General features: G+C 38.8%; 2 protein-coding genes across 4 annotated transcripts in view; one reads left to right on the forward strand and one right to left on the reverse strand.

The window, feature by feature from the left end:
* Positions 1–17,008, reverse strand: part of LOC126399224 (exostosin-1) — a 388,340-nt gene that overhangs the window by 166,716 nt on the left and 204,616 nt on the right. The gene's annotated exons all lie outside the window — the stretch shown is intronic.
* Positions 1,371–5,413, forward strand: LOC126399227 (pteroicidin-alpha-like). 2 transcript variants are annotated; one of them, XR_007570861.1, is made up of 3 exons: positions 1,371–1,487; positions 1,593–1,713; positions 2,184–2,194. XR_007570861.1 is itself a non-coding variant. In XM_050059085.1 (3 exons), exons 2-3 carry the CDS (start codon positions 1,614–1,616, stop codon positions 5,238–5,240), a joined length of 174 nt encoding a protein of 57 aa, XP_049915042.1. In that variant the 5' UTR covers positions 1,380–1,487; positions 1,593–1,613; the 3' UTR covers positions 5,241–5,413. The 2 variants fall into 2 exon arrangements, 1 of the variants encoding a protein (XP_049915042.1); XM_050059085.1 differs by lacking the exon at positions 2,184–2,194 and adding an exon at positions 5,170–5,413 and having other exon boundaries at positions 1,380–1,487; positions 1,593–1,716.

Below are 17,008 nucleotides of genomic sequence, written 5' to 3' on the forward strand. Positions count from 1 at the left end.
ATTGGTGGTACAAATAATCAAATTTAGCATAGACTCAAACCACTCAGACAGCATATGTGAAACATGTGGAACCAATGTGGGTAGTGAATGGGCTGAAAAATGGGCCCTATACAGGATTGTCCATGTGCTCCATATTGACCCCATGCCAATCGCCCACATAGGTGGGTTTGCCCAAGTGGGCTCCACATGGGTCATGCTGGGGGTACTCCAAGATAGACATCTTATCTGGGCCCCACTTGGGTAAACCCATCCATGTGAGCAAATGTCATGGGGCCAATATGGAATCTGTGGACAGTCCAATACAGTCTCTATGCCCTGTTACTCCAGTTTGCTTCTCCAAAAAGCGTAATACAATGACTGTGGATCTGAGGTGGAGTTTCAATTTGAAAAACCCAGAAAATAATGCAGATGGACCCGCCAAAACTGAACTGTCACGAGAGACATTTTACTTTAAGAGTTATCACTTGTTAGGAAGTGATGGGAGGAGAAGGCCTGTATGATCTGACTTTGGCTTTGAGGTTAAAGTATGATCAATTATCTATCACTCCCAAATTCTGTGAATCTATGATGCTGGGGTGTCGGTGGCTTAGTGGTAGAGCAGGCGCCCGATGTACAAGGCTGTTGTACATATATCTGGCCTTTTGCTGCATGTCACTCCCTCTCTCTCTCCCCCTTTCACACTTGTCTGTCCTATCAAATAAAGGCTAAAAAATGCCCCCAAAAATATCTTTAAGAAAAAAATAATAATAATTAAATAAATAAATAAATAATCTATGATGCTATTCCTGTTTGATTTTCACACTCAGACACTGGAAAGAAGTAAATATCTCATCTTCCTCTATCTATGAGTTGGGCATCTGCTGAGAAATAATAAAATATATGTAATTTCACTTTTGGTAAAATCCACAACACAGGGAGTCGAAACATTTGTGGTGTGTTGAAATGAGAACACTGCTGCAGCTGTGTTTATTGTCACACATGCTTACAAGTCACATATTTTTGATAATGCAACTTATGAGTAAGTAGTTTAAAAAGTTGTATAGGGACATTTTATATTTTCGTTAATGAAAAAAGGTGACTTGAAATTTTTTTCCACATCTCAGATTTACAATGTAATTAACTGCAAATATTTCAAAACAGACACAACAGAGGATGGAGAAGTAAACTATGCCTACATGTGTGCTGACTCAGCAGGGAGAACATTGGATTAGAAAAGTTGATCTACATGAGTATAAGTATTTGAAAGCAACCCAGAATGCCTGAGAGCCTCACTGCATTGTATTCTATTATATTTCAATATTTTGAACTGTCACCTGCTGCCTGAAAATTTTGTGATGCAAGAAGGTAATTGTGTAACTCTTTTGCTATAAAAGGACATGTGTACCTACAAACCCTCAGAGACTTACAGCATCTGTAGATCTCACACTGCTCGATTGGCCCTCTTCAGTAAAAGCTTTTTGACATTCACGCTCAGTCACTGGAAAGAGGTAAATATCTCATCCTTCTTCATCTACAAATTGGGCATCTGCTGAGAATTGATAATGTATATATGTAATTTCAGTTTTAGTAAAATCCCTGACACAGGCACACAGGTGTGTTTCTTGCTTTTCAGGATGAGGTGCATCACCCTCTTTCTTGTGTTGTCGCTGGTGGTCCTCATGGCTGAACCCGGGGAGGGTTTTATATTCCACATCATCAAAGGACTCTTTCACGGTAATCAATCACAGAATATATTTTTCACTTGCTGGGAATGTACAGGTTCAGCTAATGATATTAATGATGATTTTGTTTGTAAATCAGCATCCATAATGCCAGAGGTGTTTCTGCTATGACATGGCAAGAATGTCTGTTGTGATTGGCCTATTTATATGAATGATTTGAAAATTATATGATGCATGATGCATGAATGTATGTGTAATATGTACATAAAGCAGCAATCTAAATCTGAACCTCTTTACATTTAGGTACTGACAGAAATGTTCAGTCAATATTGAAAACTGTCAAATATCTAAAGATTCTCATTCTGTCTTACTTCCTCTTTAATCAAATATGAATTTGCATAAAATTTTGCTTTCATTTTGCTGTGAGTCTTGCAGGTCTGTTTTGTTTGTTAAAACAAAGAGAATAGATGGATTGAAAATAAAGTCCTGTTTGTTTTATTTTCTCACATCTGTTTGATTTAGCTGGCAAGATGATCCATGGGTAAGGACCTTTGCATGATACTTGTGTAATCTGACAAATATTCTTATTGCATTAGCTGTTATAGTCTTTAGTGGAACTCTTGAACTCTTCTTTCCACCCACCAGACTTGTCACCAGGAAACGACATGGCATGGAAGAGCTGCAAGACCTGGACCAACGTGCCTTTGAACGAGAGAAAGCTTTTGCCTGAGTCTACGATGGTCCATGTGAAAGAGCCACTCTTTGCTTCAGATGGGGAAAAAATATATATATATTGCTGTTGAATATAATTAAAAAAAAAAAAAAAAAGAAGACAGAACTGTCTCACTTGGGTAACCATTGCAAAATATTTGACACTGATCTAATTGATTTTTTTGGAAGAAAAAAAAGTCAGTTGTTTGAAATAAATCTGGAATCTGTGTTACGCAAAAACATTTGTCCCTTGTCTTATTTAAAGGAAAAACTGATGTGAATTGCTTGCTATTGCTGTAACAGTCATGAGATCTCAACCCAATTAAACACCTGGGGGAGATTTTGGGTAGGTAGGTTTTACATTAAATTTGTCACCTAGTTGACATTTTGATGCTTTATTAAGTAAAGGATAATGTACAGTGAATGGGCCAATATTGCAAAATGAACCCAGGGATGCAGCACCCTGACCCAAAGCTGTACGTTATCCTACTTATTACACAGCTACTTGCTAAAGAAATCAATGATTTGACACAAAACATTAATTTGTAATCTAATAATGCAAAGTAAATCCTGACAGGGTGATGCAGGACTCCAATGTGCAGGGGTTTATGTCTTAGTAATAACATGCTTGCTGTATATTATCCCGCCTATTACGCAGTTACTTGCTACAAATTCATAAATATTGATTTAAAAATGATTTTATTGCTTCCTCTTAGCGTCCATGATTAGAACTACCTCCATAGCAGCAATCTGTTTTCTATAGCAGCGATCTGCTATTGAGTAATAACAAATTGCAGAGTGCCATCAATGATCATCCAGAATTAACGGCAATAAAACACAAGACAATTAGCTGATAGGATGCAATGCAGCGCAGATGTATGATGGATTAAAGGATTTTTAACGTAATAAAAACTAAACTTGTGCGCCTTCTAACAACTGCTACATTTGCAGTCTTGTATCTGATGTTGTAGATTTATGAGGGTTTTCAGCCTGTTAATTTTTAAAATAGGTTTGTAATATAAACACAACATAATCGTCTGCATAGTTCTAACTCTACGAGTATAAAAGAAAGCATTATCACAAATGGTGAATATTTTTTTATCATTGGTGCAATACATCGATGAAACCATTTCCTTTAAGGTCAGAACTGAATCTTACATTTGGACTTTCCAATTAAAAAACATAATCAGGGGCTACACGTGTAAAAATGTGTTTGTAAATTTGCATTATCAAATTTCTTACATATTATCTGTATATTGTCATGTCACAAATTGATAATATTTTGTTGTAGCAGCTCTTTTGACACACATAAGACTTTTGTTGTGTAGTTACAATACATATCAATCATCAATCAATCAATTAATAACCCCTCTGCCTTGAAAACAGCCAGAGAACACAAAGTTTTGAACATGGGCAGAAATCTTGCTGAACTCATGTATCATGGGTGTGAACAGGCGCCATGTGCACATTTAAAGTGGTTACATCCCCAAACAGACACAACAGAGGATGGAGAAGTAAACTATGCCTACATGTGTGCTGACTCAGCAGGTAAAATATTAAATAAGTGTGTGACACTTGAGCTTTCTGTATTAATAAACACTGCTCGCACAATGAGGAAGGAGAGGTGGTCTTTTGCTATAAAAGGACATGTGTATCTACAAACCCTTAGAGACTTACAGAATCTGTAGATCTCACACTGCTCGATTGGCCCTCTTCAGTAAAAGCTTTTTGACATTCACGCTCAGTCACTGGAAAGAGGTAAATATCTCATCCTTCTTCATCTACAAATTGGGCATCTGCTGAGAATTGATAATGTATATATGTAATTTCAGTTTTAGTAAAATCCCTGACACAGGCAGTCTAAATATTTGTGGTGTGTTTCTTGCTTTTCAGGATGAGGTGCATCACCCTCTTTCTTGTGCTGTCGCTGGTGGTCCTCATGGCTGAACCCGGGGAGGGGTTCTTTTTCCACATCATCAAAGGACTCTTTCACGGTAATCAATCACAGAATATATTTTTCACTTGCTGGGAATGTACAGGTTCAGCTAATGACGTTAATGATGACGTTGTTTGTAAATCAGCATCCATAATGCCAGAGGTGTTTCTGCTATGACATGGCAAGAATGTCTGTTGTGACTGGCCTATTTATATGAATGATTTGAAAATTATATGATGTATGAATGTATGTGTAATATGTACGTATAAAAGCTAACCTTAACCTGAACCTTTATATATTCAGGTACTAAGAGAAATTTTCAGTCAATATTGAAAACTGTCAGATATCTAAAGATTCTCAGTCTGTTTTACTTCCTCTTCCACCAAATATGAATTTACATAGAACATGATTTTGCTGTGAGTCTTGCACGACTGTTTTGTTTGTCTTAAGTCTTTTTGTTAAATATAAAGAAGCATTTTTTAGAAGAACTGATTCCCCAAAGAAAGGTGTTGAAAAAATGAAGGATATGTTTGTTAAAATAGCAGAACTCAAAAATGTTTTCAATACCAAGTCCTAATGTAGAATCCACACTGTGTATGTGTATGTGTATGTGTGATAACTTAATGAATGTCTATAAGGCCTTACAGTGTCTTGTGATGAATTACTTACTGCAAAGTAAGAATAATGAGAATAATGTCCTGTTTGTTTTATTTTCTCACGTCTGATTTAGCTGGCAGGATGATCCATGGGTAAGGACCTTTGCATGATACTTGTATAATCTGACAAATACTCTTGTTGCATTAGCCGTTAGTGGAACTCTTGAACTCTTCTTTCCACCCACCAGACTCGTCAGGAGACGACATCGACATGGCATGGAAGAGCTGCAAGACCTGGACCAACGTGCCTTTGAACGAGAGAAAGCTTTTGCCTGAGTCCATGATAGCCCAGTGAAGGAGCCACTCATTGTTAACACAAAAAGAAAAGATTTTTGAGTATAGGAAGTATTAGCTCAATTGGGTAACCAAAATATTTTACACTGATCTAATTGATTTTGGAAAAAATGTTAGTTATTTGAAATAAATCTGTAATTTGTGTTACACACAAACATTTCTCCCTTGTCTTATTTAAAGGAAAAACTCTTAAACAGGTAACACTGTTCAATTGTTTTCTTGGTAAACAGAAGATACATAGTGCTAAAAAACCAAACACTTTCGGTATGGGACCTTTGGAACCAAAACTAACCCCTCAGACATGGTACCTAGACCCTAGGTCTGTTAAGCGTTTCCACTGCAAACAGTACTTTTACATGTGAGCTGGGTTGTTGTCATTCACTACTCCGTCCAGCACTCACTATATTTCTTCATTACCGGAGAGACAGATGGATGTTTACTGACCACAGAATGGGGTAGCACAACAACATTTTCAGAACAAAATAGAACAGGCTGCAGTGAGAGTCTTTTTCAATGGGATATTTAAAAATCGTTTGTTTGTGCATGCAGTCCTCCTCAGGCAAGCTCAGGGGCTTTAGTGTTGCCGTAGCCCACAGGAACAACACTCTGCCATGCTTTTTTTCCTCAGAGTGAGGATTATATATGCAGTTCACATAATCAGATCGAAATATTCTTAAACACTTGCAGATCAACTCATTACTAAAAGTCTGTCACATACGAGAGAGACAATATAAACTAAAGTAAATGTCATATTAAGTTGTCATATTGAAATTTAAGATGTGTTGATGGATACACGTTGTCAACTCATGCATTGAGTAAAATTACAAGTTAACGTTCCACCTTAAATGTTGACCTTTATTTTCATAGTTACAGTTTACTAATGTATGTAAGACTTGCCACAGTCTGAACAGTTGTAAGAAAACCAGCCACAACTCAGCCCTGAGCAAGAGCGACTGTCCAGTACTGACCAATCAACACACTGCAGTGTTCATAGCTCCACCTTTTCGTACCAGATCTATGTGCTAGGTACCCCAACAGAGGGGTGACCAAAAATGGGGATCGTACAGAACGATTCCATTGGTACCATCCTCAACTTTTTACAGTGGAAACAGAAAAAAATGCGTACCTAACTCAACAGAACTGTACTGTACTGCGGAAACGGGGCTTAGGTGTGCAAGTAATGCTTCAGGAGTCTTGTGCTATACTAACAGTAGTTCATTCTGTTGCTTTAAAGTGCCCAGTTCAAGTTTACTGGTGAATGTTGTTCATTTCTTTGTTTTGATGTTTTATTACCATGTATACAACTGCATTTGTACGACACTACAACTTTACTTTGAGCTACAGTAACTAGTCAACACATTACATTGTAGTTCATGCATGTCAATGATAACAGCCTTAGACACCAAGCATTTGTGGCAGTTGTCAGCTCCAGCAGCTGTAATATAATCAGGACCAAAGCTCAAAACTAAAAGGAGATTAGTTTTTGTATTATTAAATCACTTAGTTTGTAATGGCTTCTATCCAACAGACACACACATTCAATCAGGGAAATACATATTTTCCTTGACTTCCTCCTTTCCTTGAAGTCCGATCATGTATCAGATCGATGTAACTCAATCACCACAGCTTTACTGCATATGGCTTCACTAGTCAAACAGCGATATTTGTGGCTTTATGAGTTGGGATCATCGACAAAAGTACTTCCTGTGTATATTAACATTCATTTCAGTCAGGGACACCTCAGTCAAAAAAACTTTATTTCCCTTTTCAGTATTATATTTGGCGGTATGGCTCTATGGGGCCCCTCTGTCTTTCCTCGGGCCTACGCAGAAAGTCTCTTGCACGTGCCTACAGTGTACGTGGAAAGCCTAAGTCTGAGAGAGCACATCTCTCTGCCCTTCCACATGCATATGAGGAAAGCCTGAGGCAGAGAGAGCAAACCTCCCTGCACCACCACCAGCAAAGACCCCCCGGGAACAAAACAGAGCAGCATCAATGACAAACAGAAATGACACTGATACGTCAGACACAGCATGAAAAGGAGGAGCTGGTTGCAAAGCGGCTTGCAGAGGAAGCAGCAACGGTAAGCAGGCCAGAGCAGTTTAAATAGGGCGCCCTGAATGAGATTTGCCAATTGGTTGCACGGAAAGGAATCATGTGATCTATCAGCAGCTCCCTCCATCAGTCAGCTGTTCCATCGGTTGACTGGGCTGTTTGAAATCAGCTGATGTAGCTGGGATGTGAGCTGATCTTGACATCGTGCCCTACCTGAACTAATGCTATGCTCACTTTTTTATACACAGCAGCGACAGATGCGTAGCAGGCTTTAATGCGATACATTTTGTGGGTCAATACACAAGAAGACACAGTAAAAAATTTTAACATAAGCAGCTGTGAAGCTTCAGCAAACATGCAGACACAAATGTGGGGCCAAAGGCAAAATAAACATTTGGTCCCTGTTGTGTAGTTTCTAGGGAAATTAGTTCTACTCAGGGAATAGTTTATACTTTGTCCTCTGCACTTGACCTACCCTATTTAGGAGCATTTGGAAGCTTCGGTGTTGTGGAAGCCAAGGGACCAACTCCAGGTCTGAGGCCAGTGCCTTGATCAAGGGCAACTGCAGGAATATACCTGTGAGAAAACTAGAGCACCCAGAGGAAACCCATGTGAACAGCCCCGGTTTGCACCAGTGGGTTTCAAACACAGGATGTCCTTGCAGTGAGGCAAAAGTGCAAATCATTAAGCCACCAATCCCCAATCTGTCCACGATGCACTACGGGAGAACTTCAACCTACAGATGAAATATTTTTCATCACTAAGTGGTGATGTTATCTTGAAAACTGCGCAGATTTATATTTCACAATCTACTGCTCGATGACAAACTGAGGCACAGGAGACACTACTGCACAGTGTAAGTGTAATTATGCTCTCTGTGTCAGTATTTATGTCCTGATACCAATATGTTTTGTTTTTTTTTTCTCTAAAACTGCTTCACAATTGGGAATTTTAAACGCAAATTACTTTGTACAAACCAGAACAAACATTTTGTGAAATTTCATGGCTTCCACTGAGGTAACTGAACACAAGGCAGGATAACACGGGAGGCTACTAAATGGCTGCACAGCACTGCACAATATTGTTATAAATAGACAACAAATGCAGAAGTTATGTGCACTCTACACACAGTGTTTTACAAATGAACAACACCAAATGACCAAATCATTAAAGCGAGCTGTAAATAATGAGACTGAAGTTTGAACTGGCTGTTGTTTTCCTGCTTCCTCTCAAACGTGTAGAATTGTTTGCCTTTTCCCGTCAAAAACAAAACACAGTGACATTAATTAACTACCATTCACATATACAATATGTAGACAACAATGAAGTCCAGACAATTTAAAAAGGGTGAGACAATAAATCAAGTGTGCTTTATCCTTACTCACTTAGTACTTGCACACACCGAACCCATGAATCATGCATTAAGTTTATGGTGTTATTTAAGTATTACGTGCCACAGGAATACTTAAATGTGCCCAGATTTCTGGGTGGTTGTACTGAGTTATATCAAAATTTCAAATTCTCAGAGTTACTCTGTGGTTCTGTGTGTAATCCATTATTACATTTCCAGCATGCATGCAATCCCCAACAACAATTGTGTAACATGATCAACAAAAAGTATGAGTTGTTGCACAAGCACTAAAACAACCGCTGCGTTTCAGGCCTCAAACATTTTCCAGTCCAGAAGAAATACACCCCTTACTCTGAAGGGGACACCTTATTAGAAAGGACCATGAATTGAGATATATTTTCAACCACAACTAGAGCCATAAAAAAGGACAGTAATAGTATATTTAAAGTATAACATATGATGAACAAGAAAAGGTCACTCAGTAGAGTGCAGATCACTGCTGTTTTGTGGATTTGGAGCTAAATGTTGTGCCTGGGGCACGTCGTGTATTAATGATACTCGTTACCTGGAGAGGTTGGAAAAAGATATACGTTTCTTCCCTGTTCCAAAACCAAAACCAAACCCTGAAAAGTGTAGGATTAGCTAGCTAGCTACTGGAGATATAGCCTACTGAATGTATACACATGCTGTTTTTGCTTTTTAATGATTATAACAGTGAATAAAGACCGACCCTGCTGTACAGGAACCAGTGAAGGGAAGCAGGGAAACGGGGCGAAGCTAAACACCATTCATCTGCACACACTGCGATGCCACACAGCTGGTTCAATATCAGCAAAGTTCCCCTTTGTATTCATTGTCTTCTGTGTCGATCAGCAGTGATGTGGTGGTTCACTTTTACACTGTGATCTGTAGTCTACAGTTCGGCTTTAGCTTCTAACTATCTTTGTCTTTTTAACCTGTTGTTGCTGCTGAGTCAGTTTGACATCCTGGATATATCCTTCAAACACAGACTGTAGACCCCTCTGTCTGCTTCTCTCTGGAATCACTCTTTCATTTGTCCAAGAATATGATAATATTTCTTCAACAAGTGCAGTTAGTTAAAGTGTGGGCTCCATGCTTACTCTGACAGCTTGTTGGAACATCACAAAGGGGCGGGGCTTAGTGAAAGGTCACTCATTTTAATTCCAGCAGACATGTTTCAGAAGCTTCCAGAAGCTACGAAAAGTATGTGGTTCATCTTTTTTTGAAGGAGTTGTGGCATAACTGGGCCTAGAACAGTATGAGTTAAATCTGTAGGCTAGAGTTCAACAAAGTAAGAAGTAACAACAATAAACACACATTAAAACAGACAAGAAAAGAAACCTATTGAACTAGCCTTCTTCCGTACTTATGGTAGAAGCACAAGTATCAAGGAAAAATGACCAAATTAACAAAATCCATACGTCTACGACTGGGAAGGCAAAGCACTTTGCTTCCGAAATGCTCCTGGTGTGATATGACACCGTGCAGAAGACAGAACAAAAGTGGTATGCAGTCGGACTGCGTAGACCTTTGTGTAGTGGAACTGCTCCTCCCAGCTACCTTACAGTCAAAATGGCAGTAAAGATAACAAAAATGGGATTATTCATCTCATTTTGTGCCTAACTTTAGTGGATCATAACATATCTAGTATGGAATTAATCTGCAGATACTCCAGTTCCAAACGAGACCAAACTTTTCTATGGATTACAGTCTTTTAGCTTCAATGAAGTCCAAAATGTGGCCTGCAACACACAAAAAGGTTTGCTCTATTTAGACAATTGTGGAAAACTTGTGTCCAGTCAGTGACGATATACAACAGTCAATAAAACACATTTTTCAACTTTTATAAATCACCACAACCATGTGAGGTTCTGAGGTATACAGTCATAAGTGTGCAGACAAAATATTAGGTTGATTGGCCTAGCAGTTTGCAAGATTAGCTGCACACAAACGGCACGCACGCACACACACACACACACACACACACACACACAATTCGCATGGTCCCCTCCAGGCTTACTCCTAGTCGAGATAACAAATAATTTGAGTCTTCTGGAGTTTCTAGCCTTTAAGTGGTGCCATTAATACTTCAGACCACTTTTTGTGGTCAGCAGTAACCATTACATCATCTTTTGACAACATCAAATCCACTTACTGTCATTTCTTTTTTTAAACCAAAACTGACTCCATCATAGGTCTTGTCAAATAAATGATTTCTGAGCGTGCTCAAAGTTTAAAGACATAGCTGAACTTAAAAAGCAAAATGAAGTACATTCCTGCTATAAGTTGGCAAGAAGACTGAATCTAGTGTTAATACCTGAGGTTTTCAGTGCATTGGTCACCACACTGCAGTCACTACCTCCACTCTCATGTTTGTAAATCTAATCTGAATTCCCATCAATCATTATGTTGACATTAAGAATAAACGCGTCAGCAGAAAGTGAGAACCCACGACATGGTGTCCTGAAAATAAATAAGGCAAAGACAAGGAAATTAAAAACTTCACCAACTGTGTGAAAGTGATGCAAAATGCCAAGTGAACAATACGTTAAGAATGTGAAGCTTAGGATCTAAATATCATGTTTTGAAGACCAAAAAGTCACCCTGAGGCACCACAGACCTCTGGTTTAGCGTTACGGTAACATGAATAGGGATAAAATAATTAACCTGTGCAGCTTTTCTAGACTCAAAGTTACCAGACCAATTTAAAGGAGCTATATGTAAGAAATCTAAAGCAAATAGTCCTAAAATCATCCTAATATGTCACAGAGACTAAGGAATAATGTTCATATAACATACTGATCTCACCGACAACAATAGTACGGCCAGAATATTTGCATTTAAAAAACATTTTTACAGTCTGCAAATCATGTTTATGTTTTGAATTTGTGTTCTGGCCTGTTGTGCCACCCACCGCCGTCTACCAGTCGCACAGTCAGTAGAGTCTCAGCATCATTTACAGTTTACGACTGAGCTACAGCAGCACGGCAAGCAGCATTAGCAGTGTCCCAGTACATAGCATTAGCAGCCGGCTCCTCCTCAGCTGTATCCCTGCAGCAGCATTAGCAGTGTCCCGGTACATAGCATTAGCAGCCGGCTCCTCCTCAGCTGTATCTCGGCAGCAGCGTTAGCAGTGTCCCGGTACATAGCATTAGCAGTCGACTCCTCCTCAGCCGTATCCCGGCAGCAGCGTTAGCAGTGTCCCGGTACATAGCATTAGCAGCCGGCTCCTCCTCAGCTGTATCCCGGCAGCAGCGTTAGCAGCAGAGAAGCCGGACTTGCTCGAACGGTCCGCTGGAAAACCTAAGATCAGGGACGCGGCGACACGGCCCTGCCACGGCAGCTGCCCGTGGGCAAACAAATCAGTCTCCAGCGTGCCGCTGTCCGGCAACCTCGAATCTGTAGGGGAGGGGGGGTGGACACGACTCGCGGCAGTATTTTGAATTTGAGTGCAGTAACCGTTTTGGCCACATTCTTACATACAGCGCCTTTAAACAAATTCTGATGGTTAAACTAGTCATTTCACAGGGGATGTGACACTCAACAATGTATCCACCATTTTAAAGGCCATGACATAAGCACAAGTTGAACTTACAAAGTGGTAACTGGCCAGTGAGCCCAAGCACAGAACACACACACACACACACACACACACACACACACACACACACACACACACACACACACACACACAGCACAATCTCATGCACTCTATAAATTACAGTCAGAAATAGAGGGCCACCAGCCCACCGGGATTTGTCCCGGTATGCCAGATGGCCAGTACACCAGTGAGTACAACCCACACATACAGCAAGGTTATTACAGTTAGCTAAAACTAAACAAAAAAAATAGACTCTAGTAATTAAAAATAACTGGGGTTCGAACCTCAGGGTGGGGGAGCCCTTCTGTGTGGAGTTTGCATGTTCTCCACATGTCAGCGTGGGTTTTCTCCAGGTACTCCGGCTCCACAGTCCAAAGACATGCAGGATGGATGGATGGATGGATGAACAAAATAGTGTTCTTGCAAAACTATTAAAATAAAATAAAAATATGCAGGATGTGTGTTTAGTTTTAATTTCTGACATTTTGGTTAAATTTGGCAACATAACAAAGCATGAGGAGGCATTGATGTTTATTAAGACGAGGATCTCTACATGACTTTGAGTCAATGGCCTTCACAAAGTGTTGTGTTTGTGTTTTAATACCTTCTTAATAAACTTCTTAGGATAAAAAACTAAACCTTATAATGAAACAAATGAAACCTAACTAAAACTCAACATTTTTAATACAGAACTATAATTACTCTGACACAGAGACAAGCATGTAACAAGTATGTTATCGAGCATGTGCCAACCAGTCAAGTTGGCCCAGCCCTTCCTGTTTTGTGTGAACTCTTAAGCTGGCCAGCCGTTAGAAAATATGAACAGGGGGACATTTTCAGAATACATCATTTTCAAAAATGTTCCTTTTTCCCTTCGCCAAAATTAAGTGCACGTTTGGAGCGGTATTTGCCCCCCTTTCTGACAAGATAGCATAACATGGTGTCGTAGGTCCTCTAGTGTCCTCACTGTGGCTTTAAAACTGAGCCTGATACAGCAGGTTTTAGTCTGCCTCACTTCTCACCCTCAGCTTCACCTGTCATACTTGCAAACATTTCGCCATTGTCTCTCTGTTCCTTTAATTGTCTTCTCTCTGCACCCTGACTTTTTCTTTTAGGAGGCCGTGATGTTTGGTGAGTCATTCTGACTTTGCTTATCAGGCTGCAGTCCACCTCATGTGTTGACATTAGCGGCGCTTGTGCATATCATGCACCTGACCGCACCATTTCACAATACCAGTGGGGATGGCATGGTGAAATGGGAGTTGAATTTGAGTAAAAAAATATATATCATGTAAGTTGTCCATGATATAAGTCAATTGATGTATTTGATCCCATTTAAATGTCCATAGACCTTTTCATGGGCCGCCCCTTGGCCTTGGGCCGGGATCATCTGTTCCCTTTGACCCCCCCATGACGGCAGGTCCGCTGTTAAGACTGATCACAACAATGTAATAAGGTGGAATCTAGAAATTATAAACTTGTCTTCTTCCTTAAAGCTCTTGGTATCACATTCAGGAAGAAGCATGACCAATGTCAATTTCAATCTTATTTTGCAAAAATGAAAATAAAAAATGCACAGCTGCAGCGTGATGTGGACATAAAACAATAACTATCAAGACTTTCAGTTCATTCTGTGTATTCTCAGTTCAGTCTTGGCTACAGGCCTCATAAATACATGAGGTGTGAGTTAATAAAAATGCCCTCTGAAGTCTAAATGCAGTGTTTTTCACATTAAAGTTAAAGTTTCATCAAAACGAATTTTTATTCCACACCAAATAGTTTGTCCAAATAGTTATTTTAACAAGTGGTTCAAGTATTTGGATGTATTCATAAATTTAGTAGACTCATTCACTGATGTGTGCTTGAATAATTTTCAGTTGATTAGACCAGATCACCAGAGTGGGTGCAGACCACAGTACTGCATTTTGTCTCAGCCACGAGACATTACTTATCTGAAACACATCGAAAGTTTTTTTTTTTTTTTTTAATGACATAAAGTAAAGGAATTGTGAAAGCAGAAAAATTGAATTGGTAAACTTCTACTTAAAGAGTCTACTGGAAAAGTTACTGCAAATCGCAGATACGCAAAGACAAATAAATAATGCTTTGCTTTAAATTTAACAAACACTTAAATGAGTTTAATCCATTTTTCCTTCTCCTGCATTTGGGATACTGAACTTGCATTGCCCAGAGGCCACTTTTGCAAAACAACAGGAGGCCAGGGACCAGTAAATAAACAAAAATTGATAATATTTACAATATATATAAAAAAAGAACTACCTGTTTTCAATCTTTCGACATTTGCTGTATGCAGGGGTGTTTCAAGTGTTTTAGGACATTCAGGCCTTAGGCCAGATCTTAGTTGGGCCCTGCCCCGGCACTTTTATTTGTTTATTTATTTTAAATAAACAAGCTCTATTTTGATGCTTTTTAAATGCATTGTGTCACTTTTTTTTTTTTTTTTTTTTTTTACAATATACACACAAAATAAATTTTTAAAAATTAAAAATCCCAGTGTGAATCAATTGATTTTCTTTTTTGTGTGTGTGTAATGTGGTGATAACAAGTGAAGACAAGTGCAGGGATATGAGCAGACACAAGTAAGACAGTATACAAGGAAAGACAGACACATACAATAATAATGAAGACAAAGTGAAATATTAGAGGTATCTATCTATATACACAGGTCTTGCTTTTTTTGTTTGTTTGTTTGTTTTCTTTGTTCTTTTTTGTGTCCTCAATTAATAATTCATTGTGAATAAAAAAAAAAAAAATGGCCAGAGAGTCATTCAGCACCTCACCCATAAATGTAGTACCACTGTTCTACATGCTATTAACAAACATTGACTGGCTAATGATGGCCTCAATGTGTCAATTGCTGATAAACATTCTTACACCATCACGGTGACTTGACATCTGATAAGATTCACACACTTCCCACAGTTGGGCGAGCTGGCTGTTTACATCATTTCACACCATGATGAGGATGTTGACCGTTTCCCTTAATTGGTTTTCTCAAACGCCTCAGTCATTCTGGTTTCACAACATTCTGCTGATAAACAAAGGCTATATTTCTTCCTTTTTTGGAAAGATCACACAACTGTAGTTTATTTTTGTAAAGATTATTTTTGTGGGCTTTTGCCTTTAATGGACAGGACAGTGTGTGAAATGGGGAGGCAGAGATAGAGAGAGAGAGAGCGGGGACTGACACGCAGCAAAGGGTTGCAGGCCGGACTCGAATCTGCAACCGCTGCAGCGAGGCAATGCCTCTGTACATGGGGAGCGCTGGCACTATCCACAACGCTACCGACGCCCCACAGATGCAGTTTAAAAACATGTTTTCACATTGATGGAGCAGACATCCATTGGTGACATTTAGCAAAGCCATACAGTCTACAGTTTCAGCCACTTTATGTGCTACAACTGCTTAATACCAACAATATGTGATGATATACGCAGATGATACACAATTGTATTTATCGATGAAGCCAGAAGAAAGTAATCAATTAACTAAACTTCATAATTGCCTTAAAGACATAAAAACCTGGATGAGTACAAATTTCCTTAAATTCAGACAGAACTGAAGTTATTGTTCTTGGCCCCAAACAACTCAGAGACTCTTCATCTGATCTCTAGATGGCATTGCTCTGGCCTCTAGCACTACCGCAAGAAACCTCGGAGTAATATTTGATTAAGATTTATCTTTTAATTCTCATCTAAAACAAATCTTACGGACTGCATTTTTTCATCTGCGTAATATTGCGAAAATTAGGCCTATCCTATGTGTGACATTACTACACATTTTATTAAATGCTGATTTCACTTTTCATTAGTTGCTGTTTTTTTCAACAGATTAAAGTAGATGTTTAAAGTATTCTGTACTAATGTGGTTTTGCAAAAATATTTGTTAAGATTGCCAAATGTCGGTGGGACAGTAAACTGAAGAATCATGACTGTCATTATAAACAATTAATGAGACATCGTAGAGTGTGTGCTATGGATTAACCCTTGACAGACACAACCTCACATGCACTTTTTCCCATTCTCTGTAAAGGTCAAAATCTAAAAACAGTAAAGAAAAAAGATTTAGAAATTATTTTGTTTTTAAATACCGTAAAATTTCAATTAGTGGCCTGGGCTATTATTTGCTTAAATCACTGAAATCAACAGACGTACTGTAAATTTGGGACAGGCCTTTAATTCCTTTCACACAAAAGTGTTGCTCAACAAAGATAGGAAATATGATCAAATTGTTTTTTTAAACCAGTACTAATATTACTTGTTTAAAAATTAGGCGTTAGATCATACATTATTTACGAATCATTCATTTGTTCTTGCTCCGACAGACACAGCATAAGAGGAAGAGTGAGTTACGGCACCCAGCATACCGACACATTACTTCGTCCTGTTAAAACAATACTAACAACTTGGATTCATTTTTTATGAAAAACCTTTTTGATTCTTTTGATCTAAGGACCCCTTAGGAACTAAACGAATATGAATAACTTACAGAGTAATCAAGGAATGGACACAAAATTTGAGGTAGCCAACAACCCTATACAGTGGTGTGAAAAAGTGTTTGCCCCCTTCCTGATTTCTTACTTTTTTGCATGTTTTCCGCACTTAAATGTTTCAGATCATCAAACAAATTTAAACATTAGTCAAAGATAACATAAGTAAACACAAAATGCAGTTTTGAAATGAAGGGTTTTATTAATGAGG

The sequence above is a fragment of the Epinephelus moara genome, chromosome 12 (genome assembly GCF_006386435.1).
Source record: "Epinephelus moara isolate mb chromosome 12, YSFRI_EMoa_1.0, whole genome shotgun sequence".
NCBI classification, from domain to species: domain Eukaryota; kingdom Metazoa; phylum Chordata; class Actinopteri; order Perciformes; family Serranidae; genus Epinephelus; species Epinephelus moara.

Bases quoted from the DNA above. Each gene is read 5' to 3' on its own strand.
- LOC126399227 (XM_050059085.1), top strand. From the start codon at position 1,614: ATGAGGTGCATCACCCTCTTTCTTGTGTTGTCGCTGGTGGTCCTCATG. The intron at 1,717-5,169 runs ATCAATCACAGA...TCAGGAGACGAC, and splicing joins CAAAGGACTCTTTCACGGTA to ATCGACATGGCATGGAAGAG.